The sequence below is a fragment of the Lissotriton helveticus genome, chromosome 1_1 (genome assembly GCF_964261635.1).
Source record: "Lissotriton helveticus chromosome 1_1, aLisHel1.1, whole genome shotgun sequence".
NCBI classification, from domain to species: domain Eukaryota; kingdom Metazoa; phylum Chordata; class Amphibia; order Caudata; family Salamandridae; genus Lissotriton; species Lissotriton helveticus.
In genome coordinates, this window is record NC_136057.1 from 1320539361 (window position 1) to 1320566739 (window position 27379).

At 49.2% G+C, this 27379-nt stretch overlaps 1 protein-coding gene across 2 annotated transcripts in view; it reads right to left on the reverse strand.

Annotated features, from left to right (window-relative positions):
• Positions 1 to 13498: 13498 nt before the first annotated feature.
• Positions 13499 to 27379, reverse strand: part of AKAP8 (A-kinase anchoring protein 8) — a 925614-nt gene continuing 911733 nt past the window's right edge. For both annotated transcript variants that reach the window (XM_078681924.1, XM_078681933.1), the window contains exon 14: positions 13499 to 15672. In XM_078681924.1, the coding sequence (XP_078538050.1) occupies positions 15121 to 15672 (552 nt within the window). In that variant the 3' untranslated portion in view covers positions 13499 to 15120. The remainder of the gene's footprint in view (positions 15673 to 27379) is intronic.

Genomic DNA, 27379 nt, shown 5'->3' on the forward strand with positions numbered 1-27379 from the left:
TGGTAGTGAAATAGTGCCAATTCAATTGCAAGGACTAGCTCTCCCAAAGGCTATCATTGGAGCTACCTTGTAACAGCTTCCAAGTGTAACTTTCAATTTGGAAAAGCTATAGAGATTTGGAGTTTGGGTACCCTGAGCTCAGAATATAAAAAACATATTTTAGTGAAGGTGGTTTTTAAATTGTGTGTTTGAAAATGCCACTTTTAGAAAGTGAGCATTTTCTTGTTTTACCATCCTGCCCCTCTGCTTGCCTGTGGAATCAACATCTGGTTTAGAATGACAGGGGCCTGTTTGTGCATTCACTCTAAACAGTCTCAAAAAGGGAGCTGAGGTGTGCCCTGCATATCCTGATGGCCCATCACCAGGCTGATGGGCCTTTCTAAGCTAGAGTGGTGGGGGGAGTTGTCACTGACAGCTAAATTGGGGTTATGCCTGGCCTCCCACAATGCTGTGTCCACCCCCTGGAGTGTCTCTGGAGCCAATGCAAGGCTAGGCAGGATGTGTGCACTACAAAGACTCTCCTTTGAAGTATGCCTACTTTAAAGGCCAAAAGGGGTATAGGTATTGGACCGAAAACCCCAGATTTTGAGAACACTTCTGCATCAAGAGGAGACTCTGCTAAGAGGAGCTGAAGAACTGTGAGGAGGAGTACTGCCCCTTTGCTGTGTGTTACTTTGCTGGGTTGGCCTGCAATTGCTGCTTCTGTCTTGGGGAGGAAAAAGACTGGACTTTGCTGTGTATCCTGCTTGAGAAGTTTCTCCAAGGGCTTGTGTGCTTGTGTCCTGTTAGGAAGTCTCATGGCCATCATAAACTTCAATTGCAGCATCCCTGAACTCCACTGCTGGAAGTTCTGACCTGGCAAGTGGTGTCAATTCCAGTTCTAGGCCCTTTGAGGTGGTGTGTGCTGCTTAAAGACTTCAAAAGTAACGCTCTAGCCTTTCAGCGCTTGTTTTTCCAATGCAGCACCGCGGTGCAGAAGAAAACTCCATGCACTGTTGCCGTGCGGCTGAAGATATCGGCGCAGCGCCTGACGCGGCCTAAGAAACCCTGCAGCCCGAGTTCAGCATACTATGTGTCCGAAGTCCGACCATTACACTAACTCCAACACATGCCCCCCTGTGTGGCTGAAAGAATCAACTCATCGTTGGACCGTGGCTGAAAGAATCAACACAGCACCTGTTTGCTGCCGCCGCATCAACCTCCAGCCCGTCCAGATTTCCAAAGCATCGCACCTGTATGGCAAGTTTTCCACTGCATCACCCGCAGACCAGAACTGTCTTGCATTTCGATGCTTCGCTTCCCCTTACAGTCCAGAACCAGTGCAAAACTTCTCCTGCGTGCAGAAGAACTGATGCACCGCTTACCCAGGGACTCAGGAACCAACGCAACCAACGCTGTCTTTTCCAATGCTTCCCTCATCTGCAGCTGTTTCTCCTAGTGGATGTTGACACATCTAATGTACTTTATGTAAAAACACTGCATCTGGGAAGTTCTATAGACAGAATTGCTTAACACCTTTAAAAAGTGATATCTTAAGTTCTCTATGTTAGATTTTTGTCGTTTTGATCTTGTTTGGTTTAGATGAAGATTGTTTTTCTAAACTACCGTGGTGTCAATTTGTAGTGTTTTCACTGTGTTACTGTGTATGTTATGTACACATATGTTACACATTGCCTCTGAGATAGGCCTCACTGCTCAGGCCAAGCTACCAAGGGGGTGAGCAGGGGTTATCTTGGGTGTGTAACTCCCTTATCCCGACTAGAAGGACAGGTCCCTACTTGGACAGGGTGCAAACCACTGCCAACTACAGACCCCCATTTCTTTTTTTCACAACAAAATTTTTTATTTATTGGCAGGATCGGGCAAGTAATATGCGTGGCTCCCCACAGTCAGGAGAACACCACCAAACTTCATGATAGCATGACAGCACAGGACCAAGTGACCAACCAGTCAGTCATGAAAGATAGATAAACATTAACAGCACGATGCCTTCCCCCATCCTCAAAAACCCCAACTACCCACTCCTCCCAACCCCACCCCTGTGTCCCACCCCACCCCTCGCACGCGTGTAACAACTGCTGCACGTTTCAACATGAGATAGGATTCGTGGCAAAATGCAAGGACTCGCCAATAACAGACTTCTAGGGATCTTCCTCCAGTTCCGCTGGAGGGTCAAGTGTCAGCCCCCTATACTCAGCCCACCTCTTCCAGATCTTGAAATGTTTGCGGGGGCAACCGCGCGCCTCAAATACCGGCCGTTCCAGGCCCATGCAAAAGTCCAATCCGGCCCTCCACGCACACAGGGGGGGAGCCCTCACATCCTTCCACGCTCGGGCCAGGTCCCTCTTGGCCACCACTAGACCCAGGAGCAGGAGATGCCGTTTGTATATGTTTCCACCAACCCCCTCCAAGACGTGTAGGAGGCCTAGGCGATGGGTACGAGGAAGAGTCCAACACAACACTTCCGACAAACAGCCCCACACACCCCTCCAGAACCCCACCAGCCTCGGGCACGACCACATCGTATGAAGCAAATCGCCCACTGCATTCCCGCAGCGCAAACATTCAGGGGACTCAATCAAGCCAGCCTTCCACAGTCGTTCACGGGTGAAGTAGGCCCTATGGAGAATCTTGAACTGGATTAGCCTAAGCCGCATGGCAATGGCCGCACCTTTAGGGGACTCCAGAGCCTCCCTCCAGTCATCCTCGTCAAGGGGGCCAACGTCAGCTTCCCAAGCCGTCTTCAACGAAAGAAGGGTGGAGGAGCAATGAGTGACCAAAGTCTGATAGATGCGAGAGACTTTCTTATCACCCAAATCACCCATAAAGACCTTTGCCTCAATGGGACTAAACTCTGGAAGGGAAGCTAAGGTGACAATGCTGGGCATCAGCGCATGGCGAAGTTGCAAATATCGGAAAAATTGGGACTGGGGCATATCAAACTCAGCGCTAAGTGCCTGAAAGGACTTGAGAGTCGTACCGGACATCACATTACCCAGTCGCGAAATCCCGATCGCATCCCATCCGTCGAATCCCGTCAGGGCCGAAAGCTCGGGCAAGAGGCCATTATGCCAAAGCGGCGTCTCAGCGGTCAGGCGACCCCACCAGCCCATGCGGCGCAAGGCCTGCCTCCACACCGCAAAAACAAGGCACGTCACCCTCGGCAGATCCCGCCGCACGCGGGCCGAGTAGAGAACCGTGTGGAGCGTGTTGTCACCCATCAAGGAGCGCTCCAGGGCATAGGCCGGATCCGCTCTGTCACCATACCACCAGTCGTTCAGGATAAGCAGATGAGCGGCTTGGTAATAGGATAAGAGATCCGAGGTGGCTAGGCCCCCGCAATAGGTGGACAAGAAGCATGTACGGAGAGCCACTCTGGCCGTCCCCCCCGCCCACAGAAAACGGCCTAAAACCGAGTTGACTTGTCGGAACCACCGGGGTGCAATTGGATAGGGATGATTCTGCAACTGGTAGAGGAGACGCGGGAGGGCCACCATCTTAAAAATAGCGGACCTGCCAAATATAGAGAGTGGCATTCGAGACCAAGTCTTGACATCCGACTGCACCCGATCCCAAACCGGCACTACATTGCGCTCCCACGCAACGTCCGCCGAGTTCGACAGGAACACTCCCAAGTATTTCAGGCCACGTGTAGCCACCTGAAGCCCCAGCGTCCAGGGATCTGTCACATCACCGCCATCCAGCACCCAAAGGGTGGATTTACGCAGATTCAAATAGAGACCGGAGACCTCCCCAAAGACTTGCATGATTTCCAGGACGCGCGGTCCCGATCGCCGCAGGTCGGTAAGAAAGAAAAGGACATCGTCCGCGTAAAGCGCAATTCTATCAGTTAAACTGACGCTCCACACAAACCCCCGCATTTGCGCATCTATACGGACCCAGGCAGCCAGCGGCTCCATAAGGAGAGCAAACAAATAGGGGGAGAGTGGGCATCCCTGCCTGGTCCCTCGACCAATTGGAAACGTCTCCGATACCGCCCCCGCAACCCGCACCGAGGCCGTATTGTCGGTGTACAATAGTTTAATATAGGACAGGAAGACCGGGCCGAGATTGAGCCGGGGCAAGAGTGCAAACAGGTACATCCAACTGACAGAGTCAAAGGCCCTATTGATGTCAGCCAGCAATAAGGCCGCCTGCTCCCCTGTGGCTCCCATTGCATCAATCGCCGCCTGCGCGCGTCTGATGTTGTGCCGCGTCGCCCTATGAGGCATGAACCCGGCCTGATCCGGATGCACAAGATCTGTTATATGTGGGGACAAGCGATTCGCTAGAGCCTTAGCCAGCACTTTAGCCTCAATATTGAGCAACGAAATGGGGCGGTAGGAGTCGTGCCTCTCCGGGGGTCTACCCGGCTTCTGAAAGACCACTATTTCGGCGTGCCTCCAGTCCCGGGGCAGTGTGCCCTGCTCACGTGCAGTCTCAAGCGCACGGTGATAATGGGGCCCCAGCTGTACATGAAACTTTTTGAAGAACTCACTCGGGTAACCACTTGGGCCAGGGGCTTTCCCAGTATTAAGCTGTCCCAGGGCATCGCCCAGTTCCTCAGCTGAAAGGGGCACATCCAGGGCTGTCCTGGTTTCGTCAGACACTGCCTTGGGGGGCAGGTCCTCAATAAATTTAACCACCTCATCAGCGGACAGGCGGCCGCATGGGGCGTATTGGGCAGCATAGTAAGCGGCAAAACTCGCCGCCAGTTCAATTGGATCGGTAATGACCTCACCGTCAGCAGACGTGAGCCCCGGCAGCACAAGCGGCTGAAGATGGCGTTGGCAGAGTCTATGAAGCATCGTGCACGACTTGTCCCCCCACTGGTATATTCTACTACGTGTGGCCAGCCACGCCTGTCTAGCCTCATCAAGCAGGACAGACGCATAGGACTGTTGAGCCTGGAGAAGCAATCGCAACCCGGCGTCGTCTCCCCCCGCGCGGTTCTGCCCTGCCAACGTTTCCACCCTTGTAGCCGCGTCTATGATCAGTTCCCGCCGTTTCCGACGCGCCGCGGCGCACCACGCAATGTCCACTCCACGGATAGTGGGCTTCATGGCCTCCCACACCACCCCAGCATCCACGTCCCCCACAAGGTTCTCCCGCCAGTAGAAGTCCAGCGCCTCCCGTAAATGCGTCACGTAGGCCGGCTGCTGCAGATGCCATGAGGACATCCGCCATCGAAACGGTTGGCGCGTTCGGCAGAGTTCCACCCTAACCGAGACCGGGGAGTGATCGGACAGACCCCTAGGCAGAATATCAGCACTTTTCACTCTACACAAGCAGCCCCTGGGCACAAACACACAGTCCAACCTCGAGTAGGAGCCATGCACAGCAGAGACATAGGTATATTCACGAGCTGCAGGATGCATATGCCTCCAGGTATCCGACCAACCCAGTCCCTCAGCCATAGCATGCAATCTAGTGCGAGCAGAGGGAGGGGCAACGTCCAGCACATCCCGGCGCCGCCAGCGGTCCACACTCGCATCCATCACATCGTTCCAATCACCACCAACCATCGCCAAGGAATCAGGGATGTCCTCCCACACAGTGAAGAGTCGCTCAGCCAGGGCCCACTGCAGGGGGGGGGGGGCATAGACACTCCCAAAGACCACAGTTTCAGCACCCACCATGCCCTTGACAAAGATAAACCGACCCTGCGGGTCAACCCACTGTTCCTCATGGACGTATGCCACCCTGCGATGAATCAAAATGGCCACACCCCTAGATCCCCGGGAAAAACCAGCATGGAACACCTGGTGGTAGCCAAACCTCTGCAGGCCCAACACTTTCGAACCCATCATGTGCGTTTCCTGGAGCAATAATATGTCAGCACTCTCACGCTTCCCCCAACGCAACACAGCACCACGCTTGATCTTGTCAAGCAACCCCCTGACATTCCACGTGACCACCCGCAATGACTCCCCGGGGAGTCTATGAGTCCCATCAGCCATAATCCAGCGGGACTAGATCAACAGGGCGTCCTCGCCATTGCCACCCATCACACACAGCAAAGAACAATACAGCAAAACACACGTGCAGTCCCACCCTCCCGTCCCAGAACCCCAACAAAACCCAACGAGCAACCCTCGTCTCACCCCAAACCTCAGGGCCAACCAACAATAGAACGTCAGCATAGTCCAGATCAAAGTACAGTCCCAACTTAGTGGCCTTGTCTCCAGCCACCCACACCCCACCGCCCCCCACCCTATACCTCAAGGAACCATGAAGTACCTGTCGCGGCATGGGTGACCCAGGGTCCAGAACAGAGAGCCCCGAGCCATCCATACCAATGGATCCCAACTCCCCCAGAACAGTAATCACACCCCTCCCCCCCCAAACCTCCTACAGTCGTAGGAGAACAACAGCCCCTAACATGCAACCCCCGAGCCCCCACTCCCAGTACCCCCTCATGATCAACGAACAGTTGCAAAGCCAGGCGGTAAAATGGGACCCCGCGGAGCATGTCCACTCAGCCGGGAATCATGGTAGACCAATACGGGCCTATGTCCCCACTGGCTGTCAGCGGCCTCTTCCAGAGTGATCAGAGTCAGTAGGCGCAGCAGAAGGAGATCCACCTCGGGAAGCGGTCCGTTTCCGCGATCGTGACTTCCTATCCCTTCGGGGCCTGGCAGCCTGGTCCCCCCGATCTTGCGACGGCTCCCGTGAACGTCCCGGGTTCAATCCAGGCTGATCGTGCGGTCTGATTCTCACCGTCTCATCCGTCCATTTGAACACGGCCTCCGGGGTGTCGAAGAAATGGGTACGAGATTGAAAGATCACCCGTAGGCGAGCCGGATAGAGTAAGGAGTACTGGATCTTTAGGCCCCGGAGTTTCGCCTTAGCGGCTAGAAAGGAGTGCCGCTGTTGTTGCACGAGCCTAGTATAGTCCGGGAAGATCATAATTTTTTGATTTTCAAACAGAAGAGAGTCTTTGGCCCTCGCTTCCCGCAGAATGGTGTCCTTGTCATGAAAGTTCAAGAGTTTGGCGATCACAGGTCTGGGCCTCTCACCCTCCGGCGGCTTCTGCGTCAGAGCCCTGTGGGCGCGTTCGATCACGAAACAGCGGGACAGGGCCTCCGGGGGGAGCCAACTCTCCAGCCACTGAGTCAGGAACCGTTCCATATTGCCCTTCTCGCACCCCTCCGGAAAACCCACGAAGCGTAGGTTGTTTCTGCGCGCCCGCCCTTCGGCATCCTCGACCCTAAGCGCCAGACCACGTTGAATGTTTTCCATCGCCGCCACTTTCCGCTTCAGGGTCCCAACATCGTCCTCCACGACAGAGATCCTCGATTCGGTCTCAGTAATTCTAGCCACGGCGTTGCGCAGATCTTGGCGCAGCAGGGTGACGTCCGCTCCAACAGCCCCAATCTTGGCATCGAGCATGTCCCTGGACTGGGTGATCGCCGCCATGAGCGCCGCGTTGTCGGGGCCCGAACCCTGGCCACCGGACGCCCCCTGACTCCCACTCGGGCCAGTAAATTTGTCAATTGGGCCCTGTTTGGCGGGCCCTCCCCCCCCTCGGGTCATGGTGAAACTCTCCTCAGGTGACCGGAGCCCCAGGGCAGGCACCTGTCCTCACAGCCGGGCTGTCCGCGCCGCAATTCACCACCAAGTGTGGCACCCAATCTCAGGCCAGCAGACCGCCACAGTCCGTCCGCGGGGGGGGGGGGGGGCACACGCAAAGCTCCCAGGGCTAGGCCACCGTCCAGCAGGGGAGCAGGCTCCAGCGGGCCGACTGTACACCCCGTCGTCTCAGCCGAGGGATCGCCAGCCACCCCGAAGTCAGGCACCACCTCCAGGCAAATCCGGGGCACCCCAGGGGTCCGGGAGGCCACACTCACCCCCAGTCGCAGGATAAGGCCACCCCCGGTACCTTCGCCCCGAGGCAGGTCCAAGCCCCCGGCAGCGGGCCAACAGCTCACCTCGTCGACGCAACCAGGGCCCTCCAGCAACTCCAAGGCCGGGCACCACCTCCAGAGAAGTCCGGGACAGAGGGGGGGCCCCCAGCCAACCAGAAGGCAGACAATCGCCAAGGCTTCAGGCCAAGGAGCAGGCAGGATCGCACTCCGGGGGGCCGCAGCACCAGCCGCCCCAGCGCCGCAATGCGCAAGGCACCAAAATCTAGGCCCCGGTCTCCGGGCCCCGCAGCAGGTACTGTCCGCCCTCAGGGTCTGGGGGGCTGCACTCACCCCCCAGATGCAGGATATGGTAGCCTCTGGCACCTCCGCTCCTCTTGCAGGATCAAGCCTCTGGTCGCGGGCTGCACCGCCGGCCCCGCCCGCCGAGCCCGGAGCCCCGGGCCGGGGATCACCAAAATTGAGGCCCCGGCGTCACTCGGCTAGTGTAGGCCCCAGGTCGTCGCCACCACTAACTCCGCCACGGATGTAGCCAGTGCTCCGGTTCTTGCACCGGAGGGCACCCCTCGCCGGACTCCACCTCCGCTGCAAGTTTGGGTCGGGAGTCGGACTCGGGGGCAAGGATAATGCGACGGATCAGGTACGGGCTGGCGGGAGCTCTAAAGAGCCGCGTCCACCATCGTCGCCCTCAAGGCCACGCCCCCACAGACCCCCATTTCTAACATTGGTGTCAGCGGTGAGGATAGGACTTGTGTTTTTACTTAACATACAGTGATTGGTGAACACTACTGCATAGGGCAGACCATTAAGCAACCACATACTACTTTTTCCTATTTTTTGACAACCCTTGAAGTTATCTACAAGTCATGTCTCAGCTTGGTGAGCCAGTGGAAATTGAGGAGGTTGTGTTTGAAATTGGGAAGTGGAAGTCCTGCTCAGTGTCTCAACTGAAGCAGATCTGTAATGATCCTAATTGCCCTGTAAAAAGCGCTTATAGGAAGGAGTAACTGCAGAAGGTGTTGATGTCCTTTTGGGTATCAAGAGAAGCTGGGAATGAGCATGTGAATCTAGAGATACAGAGCGAGCCAGCAAGCGGAATTAAGAGCTCAGGATCTGCCTATGGAAGCATCTTCCAGGGGTGGCAGCAGTGTGTCATCCAGGAATCTGTCCCCAGATGAGCTGGCCAGAGAGAATGAGCGGGAGCTGGAGAAGCTCATATAGGCGAGCAAAGGTTTGAAATGGAGCAAAACAACAGCAGAAAGAGAAGGAGAAAACCCTTGTTCTGGAGGAAAAGAAATTGCTTTTGGTTCATGAGTTACATTTGAAGGAGCTAGACATCAAGGCCAAGCAGACAGAGTCCAGTTCAAATGGTGGCAGTGTGCGCCCAGTGCAGTCTGATGGGAAAGTGCCCATTGCCACAGAGTTGGTAAAACATTACAAGGGGCAGGAGTACAAACATGGTTGGATTTGCATTATGAGGCAGCCTTTCTTGTGGATCAGCTCCCTGACACACAGTGAAGGGTGGGTCTGTGGAAGCACTTGAAGTAGAGGGGAGGGACACTTCGACAGCCCTGGGGCAGCCACACATCACATCTACTATGTCATGAAGGATGCCCTGACCACTAGGTATGGTTTCACCCCAGAGCAGTACAAGGACAAGTTTAGGTCTTTTAAGAAATCTGATACCATACTTGGTTGGAATGTGTTGCTAAATTTTTGCAGAGCACTGGATGGTTGGATAAAGGGCAGACAGGTATCAGACTATCAGGGGTTGTATAATTTGATTGCACTTGTATAGTCTGTTTTCCAGGGCTGCACCAGCATCTGATTGAGAGCAAGCTGACTGACCCCAGAAAGTTGCTCAAGAGGCAGACCGCTGGATGAGTACCAGGGTCCACAAAGGGTATGTGGGAGACTCTGCCAAGGGTGGGCAGGGTCCCCAGCAGAAGAGTGGAGGGGACCAGGCTAAACAGAGGGAGTCCACCAAAGGGCTCCAACCTAAGGATTCCCTTGCCCCATGTGAGAAAAATCCTTGGATCTCTACAGGGAAGCCTGCAGAGAGGGGTCCCCACAAGTGTTATACACATGGTTAGGAGGGTGACACGAGGGGGGGTCTAAGTGTCCCAAGTGGACACCGGCACCCACTGGTGCGCAGTCATGGGGGTGGCCAGTGTAGCGCTTGGGGAGGAGTTGGTCCCAGGAGAAGAGTGGGAGCCAGCTGGGAAGTCCATGTCTCATTAGAGGACAGTGAGATGGTGCAGAGAACCCTCGTGCCTGAGAACACTAAGAAGTACAGGCAGTGGGTGATCATCAATAGACAGGGTGGGGGCTCTGAGAGACACAGGAGCCAGTGTGACTATGATAAGGTGTTACCTGGTGTCTCAAAAGCAATAGTCTCCAATGTGTGTCACCAAGTAGTTGCAGTGGACAACCCTGAGCGTCAGTACAAGGTGGTGCATGTTACCTTTGAATGGGGAGGGGTCTAAGGTTCTTTGAGGATAGCTGTGAGCACATACATGCCTGTTGATTGTCTACTGGGTAATGACCTGGAGGATTTCCCTTGGGGTGAGGTGGAATGCAGGTCACACATGGAGATGGTGGGGTTGCCTGCGTTGGGCATGCATAACCACTCAGTCCTTGGCAGCTGGTAAGAGTGATGAGAAGGACCTGAAGCCTGAAAGAGTGGTCCAGGTCCCTGCCAGAAAGAGGAGAGGCAGGGGGCATGGGAAACCCATCCCGGACGTTCCCACTGTCTGGGAGGAGGCTGACCCTGAGGGGATGCCCTGGACCTAAAGGGGAGCAAGTGGCCGAACTGTGGGACTTACCCGAGCTGACCCATTGGCAGCAAGAAGGGGGTCCCACCAGGGAGAATTCCAAGGAGGTGAAGGAATGCCCTACTCTTCAGTGGCTGCAGCAGATGGCTGCAAACCAGGCAGCTGGCAAGGAGTCTGGAGTACACTTTATTGACTCGAGTCTCCTGTATAGTCAGTCAAAGGTTGCTGCGCCTGGAGCATCCCGTGGGCTGGTGGTCACCCAATGCTTCAGAGCCTTCCAACTGTGTCTGGCTCCGGATATGCATTTGGCAGGACATTTGGGACAGGACAAGACCAGACCTTCAAAAGGCTCGTCACCCACTTATTTTGGCCCCCAATGTGAAGGCACTCTGATGCACATTGCAGGTCTTGCCAAACTTGCCGGCAAGTTGCAAGAGTAGAAAGAGATGTAAGGCTTCCCTCCAGCCTTTCCCTGTCGTGAGCACCCCTTTTGAGCAGGTGGGCATCAACATTGTGAGGCCTCTGCACCCCAAGACATCCATAGGCAACATGTTTATCCTGGTCTTGATGGACCATGCTACCCGATACCTGGAGGCTATCTCTCTGAGAACAATGGCGGTGCCCAAAGTGGGCCAGGCATTGATGAGGATCTTTTTCTGTATGGGGTTCTCCAAGGAGGTGGCGTACGACATGGGTACCAACTTCATATCCACATATATGAAATCTCAGTGGGAGCAGTGTGGGGTGACTTATAGGTTCACCACGACTTACCACCCACAAGGTAAAGGGTTGGTTGAAAAGTTCAACCGTACCCTGAAGGACATGATTATGGGTCTGGCAGACTTCATGAGGCATAAGAGGGACGTCCTGTTGTCATGCCTTCTCTTTGCTTAAACGGAAGTTCCGCTAAAGAAACTTGGCTTTAGCCCCTTTGAGATGCTGTACGGGCACCCTGTGAGGGGACCTCTTAGTCTGGTGGAAGGCTGGGAGGAAGCTCCTTTAGAAACCAGACTGCACACTTCAGGAAACTCGCTCAGGCAAACCTAGAAGTCAGCCAGGAGGATACGAAATGCTGGTATGACCAGAATGCCACTCTGGTTCAGTTTCAGTCAGGTCAGAAAGTGTGGGTCATGGCCCGAGGGGAGCTGCACGCTTTACAGGTCAAGTGGACTGGGCCTTTTGAGGTGGTGGAGCGCAAGAGTGATGTCACCTACATGGTGAACTTGCAGTGATACATGTGAAGTGCCTCAAGCCACACTTTGAGAGGTCTGAAGTGACTATGCTCTTGGCTACAGTTGATGGGATAGAGGAGGAGAGTAAGCCTATTCCTGACCTCCTGTCTGCCAGAAAGAAGAATGGGTATGTGAGGGTGTGAACCTCTCCCCAACACTGACCCTGGTACAGCATAGTGACCAGGCTGATGGGCCTTCTTGAGCTAGAGTGGTGGGAGGAATTGTCACATACACCTGAATGGGGCTGTGCCTTGCCTCTCACAATGCTGTCTCCACCCCTGGAGCCAAGACAGGGCAAGGCAGGATCTGTGCACTACAAAGACTCTCCTTTGAAGTATGCCTATATCAAAGGCTAAAAGTGGTATAAGTATTGGACCTAAAACCCAAGACTTTGAGAACACTTCTGGACCAAGAGGAGACTCTGCTAAGAAGAGTTGAAGACTTGTGAGGAGGAGTACCATACCTCTGCTGTGTGTTGCTTTGTTGGGTTGGCCTGCAGTTGCTGCTTCTGTCTTGGTGAGGAAATGGACCGGACTTTGCTGTGTATCCTATTTGAGAAGTTTCTCCAAGGGCTTGTGTGTGCTTGCCTACTGTTAAGAAGTCTGACGGCCATCAAAGACTTCACCTGCAGCATCCCTGAAGTCCACTGCTGGTAGGTCTGACCAGCCAAGTGGTGCCAATTCCAGTTCTGGGACCTTGGAGGTGGTACCTGTTGTTAAAAGACTTCAAAATTGATGCTTTCAGCCTTCCAGTGCCTGTTTTTCCAACGCAGCACCGCCAGGAGTGAGACCGAAGAAATCGACGCAGCACCTGCCTGTGGCTGAAGAGACTGTTGCAGCCTGAGTTCAGCGCACCGTGTCGCCAAAGTCTGAGACTACCGCACTGATTCCGACGCAGGCCTGTGGCGTGGCTGAAAGAATCGCCGCATCATTGGACCGCAGCTGAAAGAATCGATGCAGCACCTGTTTACCGCCACACCGACCTTCCGTGGGTCCAGATTTCCACACATCTCACCAAGTTTTCCACCACATCACCGCAGACCAGAAACGTCTTGGATTTCAATGTCGTGCTTCCCTTTCTGTCCAAAACCAATGCAACACTTCTCCTGCATGTAGCTGAGCTGACGCATCGCTTCCCCAGGAACTGACGCATCAATGTGTTTTCCGATGCTTACCTCCTTCTGCAGCTGTTTTTCCTTGTGGATTTTGATACATTTATGGTCCTTTGTGTAGAAACACCGCATCTATAGAGTTCTATGAATGGACAGTATTGCTTAAAACCTTTAAAAATGGATATCTTAAGTTCTGCATAGTGGAGTTTTGTCATTTTGGTCTTGTTTGGTTTTGATAAAGATTGTTCATTTTTCTAAACTGGTGTGGTGTCCATTTTTGTAGTGTTTTCACTGTGTTACTGTGTGGTTTATGTGCAACTACGTTACACATTGCTTCTGAGATATCTTTGGGCCAAGCTAACACAGTATAAGCAGAAGTTATCTTGGGTGTGTAACTCCCTTATTCTGACTAGAAGGAAAGGTCCCAACAAGAGACCTCCATTTCTAACAGTCAACATGAAAAAATTCCAAACAAGTAAAATACCAATACGCAAGGCACAATTCAAACCAACCATGTCTTGTTATAAATTCAGAAGTTTATTTAACTTGAGGCTTTAACACAGGTTTCCATTGAGTTTGTAGGGTCTGTGTGCAAGAAGTAGGACCGCCTAGATTCATCCCAATATGTTCCAGTGAGAAACATTACTCTGTATACCACAGTTGTGTGCTATTTGTTTCATATGTGCCCATCATATTTGTCTTTACAATATGACAAATAAAATAATTCATTTCAACTACAGGTTTGCACATTCATTATTTTGAAACATGCATATGTAAACATCCTCTTACCCCATTCACCACAACAGAAACATTTTTAAGAGATCTCCCACCATTGTTTTTCTGTTTCAAGTGCTAAGCCTCCTTTTCATTAAGACATGCCCAAAGTTTCTTTTCCAGTTTTTGAGAAATTAATTTAGCTGTAATTATTACGTTGGAAATTGCCCTGCATTTACAGCGCTTTCAGCAGGTGTGTGGATTGACTTCCAAGAATATGTGCCAAGGTCGACATTAACAGGATCAGTCCACCCTATGCATTACACTCACATTCCATCTATATACGGAGGAGGCTTGTGAAGTGCTAATCTATGATGACACCCTCCTTAGAAACCTTGCTTCAGACATTTAAGCGACTCCTCTAAAGCAGTGTAGGCTCCCAGCTGTGGCGATCAGAGCTTTTTAAAGTGGATTCCAGGGTATATAAATAAAAATCAAACAACAGGACACACACTTAACAATATAACATAGTTCCAAGTTCCCTTTACACATATCTGGCGGGCAAAGGAGGTGTTTAATGAGGATCAGTTGCATCCTGCTGAACAAAGATAAGATGTACTTTTTTCAAACGAAGGTATTACACAAACGATGGCTATGGTTCCACTGTACAAATTACAATAGACAGGACATTTGCTGATAGATTAGCAGTGCTTTTCTCTATAGGTGATATGATTACCAGTCACTTATTTTATTTCAAAAGTCCTAGTGAAACAGAAAAAGCCAAGGTTGACCAAACAAAAATTATGAAATAAACTGCAACCAACACTACTTCTCTGTTTTAGCCCATCATTTGAGCCAGGCACTAGCTAAGCATGCGGTTGATTTGTGACCAAAGTTATTAAATTAAAAAATGTAAATTGCTAAATGCAGCTGCGGTCACCGAAGTTTAGGCATTGGCAATAAAACTCTCCCCCACTTTAATGTTTAAAATCGCAAATTCTAATACTGGATTTTCTAGCAAGCTTGTAAAATAGCCTACATACTTGCACATAAACTGTACACTATTCACAATGGTTCGAAAAAGGCAAGCTGCTGTCTTATCGACTTTTCATAACTGAGTTCTAGTTCATTCTCATTACAGCTAGGAGGGCATAATTCATGTTGTGCATGAAGTCTCTTGCGGAATGTTTATTTCCAACTTCTTCAAATAAAAACAGGCTTGCAAAACATAGTGATCAGGACAGTTAAATGTGTTTTTTCCCCCATAACAACACCTGGCAAACAGCGATTTCACTTCATATCAAGAGTAAACGCCTCATGAAAGAAAAAGCGGCGCTAGCACATATGGTTAAGCACGATGAGGTGAAACATATCTCTTGGTGAAAAAATAAAGTAGCAAATTGTATTTACAAAAGTAAATTTTCTTAACATGCTGCCGGCTGATCAGTGTCCTCCACATGTGCATCTTGTATTGCCGTTTGCTCAACACTCGCTGGCTGGCGCTCCTCCTCCTCTACTATTAATGCTGCAGTTGCAGGATCAGTTGGTGCAGTTGCAGGATCAGTTGGTGCAGTTGCAGGATCAGTTGGTGCAGTTGCAGGATCAGTTGGTGCACCAGCAGGATCAGTTGGTGCACCAGCAGGATCAGCAGCAAGAACTGCAAGTTCAGCAGCAGCATCTGTGGCTGCAGCGGCCTGAGGTGCTTGCTCTTGCGTGGCGCCTGGTTCATCAGGGCCCGGCGCTGGAATGGCCTCTTCTACAGGTTTCTCCAAGAGATCTGTCATTTCGTTCTCTTGGCCTACATCCTCATTGGGTTTCTCTGATTCGCACTCAAGGACGTCATCCACGGCTGCCTCTCCTTTGTCCTCCTCAGCCACAACACACTCATGTGACTCTGTGCTGTCTCCTCCACCCTCCAAGGCTTCGTCCACGTCCACATCATGGTCAACGTTTTCATCTGTAAATGGATCTTCCCCCTTAAGGAAAGGAGGGGGAAAATTGAAACTTAATTCTCCATTGTACAATTTTCTTTGCTATACAATTCAATTTCCATTTTATTCAGATGAATTATCATATCACACAAACTCAATTATACAATGTTCATACACTGTTAAGATTTTTAAAGGACCTTAGAGAATGAAAATAAAATGTCTTAAAATGACACTGCTATTCCATTGGTCATTTCCTGTGGGATCTTGTTGGAAATTAACACGATCCCCCAATGAAATGTAGTTCATTTAGAAAATGGAGGTTCTGTCATGTTTTTCTTCTAATATCGACACATTAAGCATACAGCAACTGCCTGGCCTGCTCTCAGACAACAGATGCAACTGTCCCTCTTGAAGTTCAATCACATGTCATAGGTCCTTGGATTTGCACAAAACGAACAAGTTACTAATCTGCAGTAACGCATTATCTGGCAGTGGCATAGTCTAGCCGCAGATTCCTTTTTCTTTTGGATTTCTAGACCCAGGCTTGCACCTGGGGAGAATTCAAAAGTTATGGAATCTGCGGCTAGATTTCTTTATCAGATACAGAGGCACGTATTACATTTCAGAACGGTGACAAACGTCTGCCACCGGACTCTATAGTCCTGTAGCAGCAGTTTTCTAAGTCTTACCTTTTTACAGAAATTATATTTCAAATTCAATTCAACTGCCTGTACTTCTTTTAATATGGTGGTCCCTATGGGGGGGAAGTGTAGCCTTTGACTTCCATGGCAAAAGTTGTTAAGAATCCTCCTCACAAATAAGATTTATTTATTATTTTATCACACATGAATCCTGTATAAAGATACTTGGATTCTAAGTAGTTTTAATGGTATAACAAGATACTCCTAATTGGTGGTAATGCAGTGAAAGTAAACAAAGTGGACAAATAGTGTGTCAGCTGAGAAATCCGGCTTGAGGGCGTTGGTTTGCCAAGTAATGCACCACCGATGCCTAAGACGGCGCATGTCTAGGCACGGACTCAACTCATATGATTTAGCGCACAGGGAACAATAACCTGAACTCTCACTACTTTGATATAGTGCTTTGTCTTACCATTAGCAGCTTGTCTATCGTAACAAGCCAGATCGTGTCCTTATCGAATCAGACACACCCAGTCTGGTGCCTCCTACAACACTTTGTCCTGATGATGACCATTCTCTAATTAATTTAACACTGAGGGTCGAAACGCCGCCAACATTTCTACAGTGGACTGTTTTTTAATTGGAATGTGGAACCCAGACAATTTTATTATGAGTGCTGCGTATAACATCACACCATCCATATCAGTCACATGTACATATTTGTATATAACACCTGCGCAGTATTTGTTCATTTTGTTCAGTTTCTGCACCTTCACCAATTAGGAGCACCTTGATATACCATTAAAACTACTGAGAATTCTAGTATCTTTATACAGGATTCATATATGAGAAAATAATAAATGCACTGAACGCATAATAAATCTTATTTGTGAGAAGGGTTCTTTACAACTATTGCCGTGGAAGTCAGGGGTTACACTTTCCCCATAGGGACCACTTTTGTCCATATTATTTGTGTTAACCAGGTCGCAGGGTTAATTGGTTGCGCCAGCTTTTTGAAGATGGGCCTCTTTTAGGTCTAAATGCTGCCATGAAGTTAATAAATCTGAAAACGTGCTAGGTATATGTTCTGTCTACATTCATAACAAACTTCACTAAATACTTCTAGTGCATCTCTCATAATATTACATTGTAAAATAGATTTGGGACAGAATAAACCACTGGATTTTCAAGTACTGTCTACAATGAGAGCGATCTTTAATCATCAATCTTACTGTCGTCGCATAGTTTTCATCAGATCTCCATGGTCTGAGACAAAACATTGCAGTTTAATCTCAAAAATGTAATTTAGGGGATGAATCCCCAGTTCCAACAGTACAAATGCATTGTTAGTGATAATTGGCACCTCAAACAAATTTTCAAGAATTTATATCGCACAATCTCAACCACTTCATTTCAGAAAAGAGCCCAAATGAACAAGTTACTTACCTTCGGTAACCCATTATTTTGGTAGAGACGAACTCTAGCTACAGATTACTTACTTTTGAATCGTCCCCAGGCACGAGACTGGATCCAGAAATGTTTTCCCATAGCACATCTGCGCATCGGTAGAGGGTGTCGCGTGGATTCTGTATAGATGTAGTCCACTGGATATGATGTTGGCATAATCCATATAACTCCCTCACCGACGCGCTGACTTTAAGTTTCTACCAAGACTATTTTCCATGCTCAAACCGTGGAGCCACATATAGAAACTGCCTATAGAAACAGTGTGCTAAAATAAAAGTCACCCGTGTGTCAAACAATCACTGAATTCTCCCCTTTTTTTCTTTCAAGATGAGAATGACCATAATGAAATCTTTGAGACAAAAGAAGACTCAGTTTGCAGAGTGGGGAGGATTGTTAAGGAATCTGTGGCTAGATCCTGTCTCTACTAGATAATGCGTTACTGAAGGTAAGTAACTTGGTCATCTGATAGACATCTAGCCACATATTCCTTACTTTAGAATCAAATGAAAAAGCTATACCATCCCCGGAGGAGGGTCTCTGAACTGAGACCATGAAGAGTCTCTTTCTATAACAAACCAGGTCTAGAACAAGAGAAAAAGACCAGACATTCATAGTAATTTAGGTGAGTAATAATATTCTCCATCACATAAAAAGCTGGCCAAGGAACCACAGGTAAGTAAAGTCACAAGATATTTAAACAATGGGAACAAAATGGCCACGTTAGTATGACAAATCTGTGTCAGAAGCCAATCAACAATATGAGTATAAAACTATTCGCACCCCGAACGGGATCTGAAGCATGCATTCTCACCTCACAATAACTCAATCAATCAATCAATCAGGGTTGGTGAAGGGCAACTACTCACCCGTGAGGGTCTCAAATTGCTGGGGAAGGAGGGCGGCTCCGTTGACTGCTGGGGTCTTCCGAAGTGTGGTTCTGTTGAGTGCTGGGTCATCCGAGGAACCAGGTCTTGAGGACATTAATGAACTGGGGCGATGTGGGAGCTTGCCAGAGGTGGAGGTCGTTCCGGGCTGTGGCTGCAAGTAGGAGAAGTACTTTCCTCCCGTTCTGATCTTGTAGATTAGTGGGACGGTGGCCAGAGAGAGCGCAGCTGATCGGCAAATGCATTTAAGTGCGTGGGATGGGGTGGAGTCGCCGCTGCCTCCAAATCTCGTGCCGCCCGGGGCGGACCTCCCCCTCTGCCCCCCTTGCTACGCCACTGTGTGGAAGATGTGGTGCTGGTAGGGGCCTGAGGGTGCTCCGGAGGGGATGCTTTTCATGGTCTTCAAGGTGTCTTTTGTCGTGAGTGGGGTCCACTGAGCAAGGTCTGTTGGGTGGCGTAGCATGGAGGGGGAGATGGAGCTGTGAGGTGGTCTTGGTTGTCGAATTTGTCGTAATTCATCTTAATCTTATGGTGGAAGGAGGTGCTGAGTCTGTTGCAGAGGTCTCGGGAGGGTGGGACGTCTGTGGTTTTGCTGGAGGTGAATTCCTTGATGACGGAGAAGAATTCTTAGGTGTTGTGAGCGTTAGTGAGTATTCTGTCTTATAGGGGTTTCTTCCTTGCGGATTTGATGAGATGGTGGTGTGCTGTGGTTGCTGCTTTTTAGGCGATGTGCGTTTTTGGGGTTTTGTTCCTCCATTTTTTTTTTCGAGTTGTCTGCAGGAGGGTCTGGATTCTTGGAGTGCAGGGGTGAACCAGCTTGCTTTCTTGTTTGATGTGTCTTCCGGTGGCTTTCTTGAGGGGGAGGAGTATGTCTGCGTAGTTCGTGATCCAGGAGTGGAGGTTGCAGTCTGCGGTGTTTGCATCTGGCGTAGTCATTGGTGGGGTGCTGATGAGGGCGGAGGTGAGCTGGTCTTCTGTGATTTTGTTCCAGCTTCTGCAAGGGAGGCGGTGGGCGTGCTTGTGTACGGTGTTTTTTTAAGGAGAAGTGGATCCAGTGATGATCTGTCCGGAGGAGTTCTGTGGTGTGTCTGTAGGAGGCACTGTTTCCCATGGCGAAGACGATGTCAAGTTTTTGTCCTGCTGTGTGCGTGGGGGCAGTGACTAGTTGTTTCAGTCTTATGTTGGCAAGGTTCTCTAGGAGGGAGGTGGTGTTTGAGTCGTCGTTTGTTTAGGTGAAAGTTTAGGTCTCCGAGTAGGATGTAGTTTGTGGAGGCGTGGGGTGCCATGAGGTCGGTGATGTCGTCGGTAAAGGGAGCACGAAGCCGGGCGGCCTGTAGATGAGGGTTCTGTGGAGAGCCGTTTTACGGTTGGTCTGGATCTGGACGTGGAGGTGATCCATGAGGGTCGTTGTGTCGTTCAGGACGGGCGTCATGCGAAGGGTGCTTTGGTAAACAATGGCGATACCTCCCCCTGGACAGATGGAGCGGTCCTTGCGCAAGATCTTGTATCCACCAGTAATGGTGGTGGCGATGTCTGGTGCACAGTTGGCGTTGGTCCAGGTTTCTGTGAGAAAGGCGACATTGGGCGAGTAGGTGTTCAAGAGGTCGCAGATTTCTATGGCGTGCTCGTGTAGGGAACGTACATTGAGGAGGAAGTAGTTGAGTGGTTTGTGAGCGGTGATGTCCGGTAGGCTGGGAGATGCTGCTGGGATTGTGGTACTGAAAATTTGGACTCTGTTGTCATCCCGATATCGAGGTCCAATACCCGTGTCACAAAATATCAACGTACCATGACGAATTTGGTGTCAGCGAACCGATAATGATTAGGGCATCATTGCCATGCATTTGCGTCATAATCGAGGGTCGCCAACACCCCCAAATCATAGTTTCCGTCCCAACCCCTTAGACTCCATTTTGTGAACGGCATCCATCTTACGTCTTGCCCTCATGATAAGTCAATTAAAGGTCGAGCTTGATCTAAAAGGACACGTCCTCCTTCCCTGACTCCCCCCTGACCTGTCCCAACTGACTCCATCGCCTTTAGCCAAACCTGTCTGGGCAGCCCCTCGCCCAGTGGCCAAATGCGATAGCATCGATACATAACATTCCTTAAACCATTCACTACATACAAACCATGCTTTCTACAAACACACACCTGTCCTGTTCCCTGTTTATGGCCAGTTTTATGACTAGGAGGTGCCTTCCTTTATTGGGGTTTCATCGATATCTGATGGGAGTTCCGGGCTTGGCCGAGTAATCTATCACGCATTGGACATCTAAAATACGGGCTTGCCTACATGACTTCGCTCTTTCGTATTATTGTAGAAATAGGTGTATAGCCATATCATAAACTCAAGAATTCTTGCTTGCAGCTATTATTTCTGTATATAAGGAGAAGGCTGGTTCTGTAAAAACAAACAGTCTCCTGAGAACACATGACCCGTGTTTGTCGTGCTTCTAGGACACCTGTTACTTGGTAGCTATCAATAAAACTCGATCTCTGACTCGACTAGAAGACTCCGTGTTTCTGTGGTCCGGAACAGGGAGAACTCAGAGGTCTTCGGGTGTTATCCCCTGGCACCAAACGGGTTCCTAAAAACCCGTTACCTCAGGATATGAAGGTGGGTGAAGGTGCGGCAGCAGTGTAGACAGGAGAAAGGGCCTTGGGTATTGTTCCGAATTGACAGCTGGCAGTTGTTACGTTTGGAGGTATCGTGGCTAGTGCTGGAGTTGTAGAGGAGATGGGTCAGAGGAGCAGGGTTCTTAATGGCACAGATTGGCTTGCCTTTGGAAGATGTGCCATTAAGTAGGGATCGGAGGGAGGGCGGGTCAGCTGGGAGGACACAATTGGGGGTGGGGCAGCGGGCGTAGCAGCAGCAGTGGAAAAATGCTGTAAAAAACTAAGGAAAAGGTAAAGAAAGAGAAAAAGAGGGCACAGAGGAAAGAGAAGAGAAAGAGAGGGCACAGAGGAAAGAGGCAAGAGAAGCAGATGCAGAACAACAGAAGAACCGAGTGCTCTCCCACTGGACCACAAGGGATGAGGCACAGGCAGGAGGCTGCAGGTGGAGGAGGCCTCCAACACCATGCAACAGTGGTCCCGTCCTAGTAAGGAATTCCCTGCAAATTACACAGAGAAAAATCCAACTCCTGTGGAAAAAACATAACGAATGTTCATATTAAAAAGAAGTCGAAGACAACAATAGCAGCTACTGAAATAGAAGCAGTCTTTGCATTGGAAAAAGAACTAGAGATTATACAAATACCTCTAGGATGTTTTTTATATATGTATTTTACTAGTATAATTATTGGCTTTTATGCAGAGGTTTAAAATATTAAAAATAGTTTATGATATTTGAAATATTTAATGTCTTTTTATAGTGTTGAATTATTTATATTATACCTATTTATGTAATTTACATATATAATAATGGGTTTCAGTATGAATATCAATATAGGGTATATTCCCTTATAATGCATGAATATAATGTCATTATTTGCTGAATTTGCACAGATTCTGTGAAGGATACCTGTGATAGTATTTTCTCTATGTTTATCTAATTTTGATTTGCACGAGTGAGGCACTTGCCACTTTAAAAGAAATGAGGTAACTCCTAGGGCGCGTCATGTGATCAAGGCCGAGTGAGGCCGAAACGCGTCATGGCGGTTCTGACTGTCGTGTGGACAAATAAATCACATTACCTGCACGAAGTTTTGGGTTTGTCTCCGTTTGTTCCTGAGGAATAGGAAGCGTTGGTAAACGGTGCAATAGGAATATATATATATATATATATATATATATTACGATCGCCAGTAGGTGGTTATAGTTAGGACCTATTTTCCATAGGAAATCCGCAACATTCTATTCCCAATAACTTTGGAGCCGATTGACGAGTCTTCGGGAAATTTTTAAACTCATGAAGCGCTCGGTCCGCTCCTATCCTAAAAATTTGGGGGTGATTCGTCAAGCGAGGGCCGAGAAAAAAAGGGGGGGGGGGCCAAAACGCATTTTCCCAATGTTTTAGACACGGCTACAGCCTGAACTGTTGAACGGAATTACACCAAATTTAGCAAAAAGGTAGACCTTGGTTCAGAAAGCGCCCTTTTTTGGAAATCGTGTAAATCCGTCAGTAGTTCCTGAGAAATTAAAAAAATACTGGTGAAAAAATAATTTTCCCATAGGAAATTTTAGACACTAAACAAAAACAGCTGAACGGAATTACACCAAATTTGGCCAAAAGGTACTGCTTGGCTCAGAAAGCGACCTTTCTAAAAATGGTGTAAATCGGTTCAGTAGTTTTTGATAAATTAAGGAATAAAGCTAGTGATATCTATGGCCGCAGAGGATCCGCGTACCCTCCTGAGCACGAGCTTCATGTTAATTGGCTGTCAACACTCCAAACCAGGAAGTGTTGGCAGCCATCTTGTGGCTGCCAACAAAGTAGTCCCTTGTGGGCCAGCAAAGTAGTCCCTTGTGGGCGTGTCTGCGTTATGCTGTGGGCGTGACAAACGCTGGGGGCGGGTGGTACGTTCCGCCCTTCATGCCATGTCTCATATCGTGTGCTGTGGGCGTGTGCAGGGCGCGGGATTACGGAAAAAAGCGAGCGCGTGCCCAATATTTTATTGTTTTTTCTTCCCATGTTCTGCACATTCCAGCTCCGGGTGTCCACCCTGCCCCCTTTAAATACCCCTGCACCCCATAATCATAACCCACCCGTACTCCTTAAAATACCCCAACACCCTTAAACACTAACCCATCTTAACCCTATAAATATACCCTGTACCCCAAAACCCAAACCTAGCCCTGAACCCTTAAAATACCCCTGTACTCCACAACTCAAACCTAGCCCTGAACCCTTAAAATACCCCTATACTCCAAAACTCAAACCTAGCCCTGAACCCTTACAATACCCCTGTACCCCCAAACCCACCCCGGAACCCTAAAAATACCCCTGTACCCCAAAACCCAAACCTAGCCCTGAACCATAAAAATAACCCTGAACCATAAAAATAACCCTAAACCCAAACCTACCCCTGAACCCTAAAATACCCCTGAACCCTAAAATACCCCTGTACCCCAAAACCCAACCCTAGCCCAGTACCCTTAAAATACCCCTGCACCCCAAAACCCAAACCTAGCCCTGAACCCTAAAAATACCCCTGTACCCCAAAACCCAAACCTAGCCCTGAACCCTTAAAATACCCCTGTACCCCCAAACCTAGCCCTGAACGCTTAAAATACCCCTGTACCCCAAAACCCAAACCTAGCCCTGAACCCTTAAAATACCCCTGAACCCTAAAAATACCCCTATACCCCAAAACCCAAACATAGCCCTGAACCCTAAAAATACCCATGTTCCCCAAAACCCATACCTATCCCTAACCCCTAAAACTACCCCTGAACGGAGTGGAGAAGTGTGGCTCAATGGTTAGAGCGGCAGACCCTGATGCAGAGGTCTAGCCCGGGACCAGGGTTCAATTCCCCGCCTCGGCGGGTCTTGGGTTCAAAATTCCACGGACCTGATAATTCTCGCCTCGGTGCCTATTCCAATCATGGAGTCCCACTCTGCAAATCTGGGCAATAGCTTGCTTAATCTCCACAACGGCCCCCACAACGCTAAGGATGCCTGGCCTCCACCTTGGGGGTGCCCAGGAGTGGACACCTCACAGGGAAAGCCAGGATGGGTTCCACAGCGGTATTCGTACAAGCGCCTTGAGACCCTTGCGGGTGAGTAGTGTGCTATACAAGTATCAATTTACATTACATTTACATTACATTTACCCCATAACCCAAAACTATATCTGAACCCTTAAAATACCCAAACACCCCAAACATATACCCCTATACCCATACTTACCTTATCCAAACATTCAAAAAAACATGCTTTTACCATTCATGCATTTGCAACGAATTTCGTTGTAAATGTTTGCGTGGTAAAGCATATAAAATGTAATGCCATGCGTTATAATGGCATTACGGAGTCATGGTACTTTCGTAATGAAAGTATGCGGAGTGATGTATGCGGAAAGAAAGTTGCGGAATATTGGGTGTTTACCCTCCCCCGGTAAGTACATTGGTGGCACGGCGGCCCACATCTCCAGCAACATACTCATATTTTTTCACCACCGATTTGAAAAATGCACAGGTCTCTCTTATTGATGGCCAGCACCCACATACACTTTTAGACACAGCTCCCACCACAAGTTCTAGAATTGCGAACTTTAGAGCTGGGGAGCTACGTTCGAATCTCGGCATCAGCTCAACATCCTGCGATTCCAGGCAAATCGCTTTGTCTCCCTGTGCCTACCACAAATGAATGTGTTCTTCTGTAATGTAAATTGTGCTCATGCCATGTTGTCGAGTTCGCGCTATATAATATTGCAAGGAAAAATAAAGTAGAGAAACTCGAGTTCACACACTACTGAACGCGCACAATCGGAGCGTTTCACAGGCCTGTCACAGATAAATGCTATCAAAACGAAATCCTACAAAACAATATACTACTGGCCGGCAGCAATTCATTCCCGGACAACGTCATGACGGACTGCTAGTAACCCATATAGACACTCATGTAGCTACTCACCAACCCATGCAGTCACTGATACACAAAGTGAAAGACTGATACAGAAATGTACATATTTAAACATTACTCAGTAACCCATGTATTCACTAAGATACACTTAGTCAGTTATACAATCAATTTTACAAAAAAATAACCATTTAGACACTTATATACTCATTTATTCTTCCATCGACCTTGAGATATACATATATAAAACACATTTAATTTTCAGAAAAACACACATTTACTGGATGATGTCATCAGTGATGTCATTTGAGATGTCATCAGTGATGTCACTGACCAGGTCATGAGTGATGTAATATGTGACGTCATCAGCAGTGCATTGCGGGCGCGCGAGTTATAGTTAGCTGAACTAACTATAACGGTGGAATTTCAATGGTTTTGTACGAGTGAAATGTCCAGCTAACTAGAAAGCCCCTGAAACCTATGGATTTTTCAGTGAACATGAATATATATATATATATATATTTATCACACCCACTCTCTCCTTATAGGAAAGACATAGCCGCACACACGATGATGAGGGTCAAATCCATTTATTTACAGCGTGGGCAGTCCTGGCGCGTTTTGGTCTTCGTGACCTTTTTCGAAGGTAAGCCCCGGCATCTTGAGTCAACGCACCATTAAGTCACCGGCTCCAATTAAGCCCTCTGGTGGGCGTCTTAATGGGAACCTTTTTCCCGAGCATGCTGGAACTTGTAGTGCGCTAACCCCAAAGTGACACCCTCCAATGGGTTGCCGTTTTTAAAAAAATCATTTCATTGCGGTGTTCATCATCGCTCCGTCGCATTACCCATTTTAAAGGATGCATAGAGTTCAAAACCAAAGTCAGTCTTCGGCGGCAACCACTGTCCCTTAATCGCTTTCACGTTCTACCAAGGCGGTTCACGGCGGGACAGTCACAGCGCTCTTTGCTGGTGGTGCGTCGCTTGCGGCTGAACCACGCCGCTAAATATCACACCCACTTTCTCCTTATAGGAAAGACATAGCTGCACACACGATGATGAGGGTCAAATCCATTTATTTACAGCGTGGGCAGTCCTGACGCGTTTCGGTCTTCGTGACCTTTTTCGAAGGTAAGCCCCGGCATCTTGAGTCAACGCACCATTAAGTCACCTGCTCCAATTAAGCCCTCTGGTGGGCGTCTTAATGGGAACCTTTTTCCCGAGCATGCTGGAACTTGTAGTGCGCTAACCCTAAAGTCACATCCTCCAATGGGTTGCCGTTTTAAAAAAAATCATTTCATTGCGGTGTTCATCATCGCTCCGTCGCATTACCCATTTTAAAGGATGCATAGAGTCCAAAACCAAAGTCAGTCTTCGGCGGCAACCACTGTCCCTTAATCGCTTTCACGTTCTACCAAGGCGGTTCACGGCGGGACAGTCACAGCGCTCTTTGCTGGTGGTGCGTTGCTTGCGGCTGAACCACGCCGCTAAATATCACACCCACTTTCTCCTTATAGGAAAGACATAGCTGCACACACGATGATGAGGGTCAAATCCATTTATTTACCGCGTGGGCAGTCCTGATGCGTTTCGGTCTTCGTGACCTTTTTCGAAGGTAAGCCCCGGCATCTTGAGTTAACGCACCAATACATCACCTGCTCCAATTAAGCCCTCTGGTGGGCGTCTTAATGGGAACCTTTTTCCCGAGCATCCTGGAACTTGTAGTGCGCTAACCCCAAAGTCACACCCTCCAATGGGTTGCCGTTTTAAAAAAAATCATTTCATTGTTGTGTTCATCATCGCTCCGTCGCATTACCCATTTTGAAGGATGTATAGAGTCCAAAACCAAAGTCCGTCTTCGGCGGCAACCACTGACCCTTAATCGCCTTCACGTTCTACCAAGGCGGTTCACGGCGGGACAGTCACGGCGCTCTTTGCTGGTGGTGCGTCGCTTGCGGCTGAACCACGCCGCTAAATATCACACCCACTCTCTCCTTATAGGAAAGACATAGCCGCACACACGATGATGAGGGTCAAATCCATTTATTTACAGCGTGGGCAGTCCTGACGCGTTTCGGTCTTCGTGACCTTTTTCGAAGGTAAGCCCCGGCATCTTGAGTCAACGCACCATTAAGTCACCTGCTCCAATTAAGCTCTCTGGTGGGCGTCTTAATGGGAACCTTTTTACCAAGCATGCTGGAACTTGTAGTGCGCTAATTCCAGAATCACACCCTC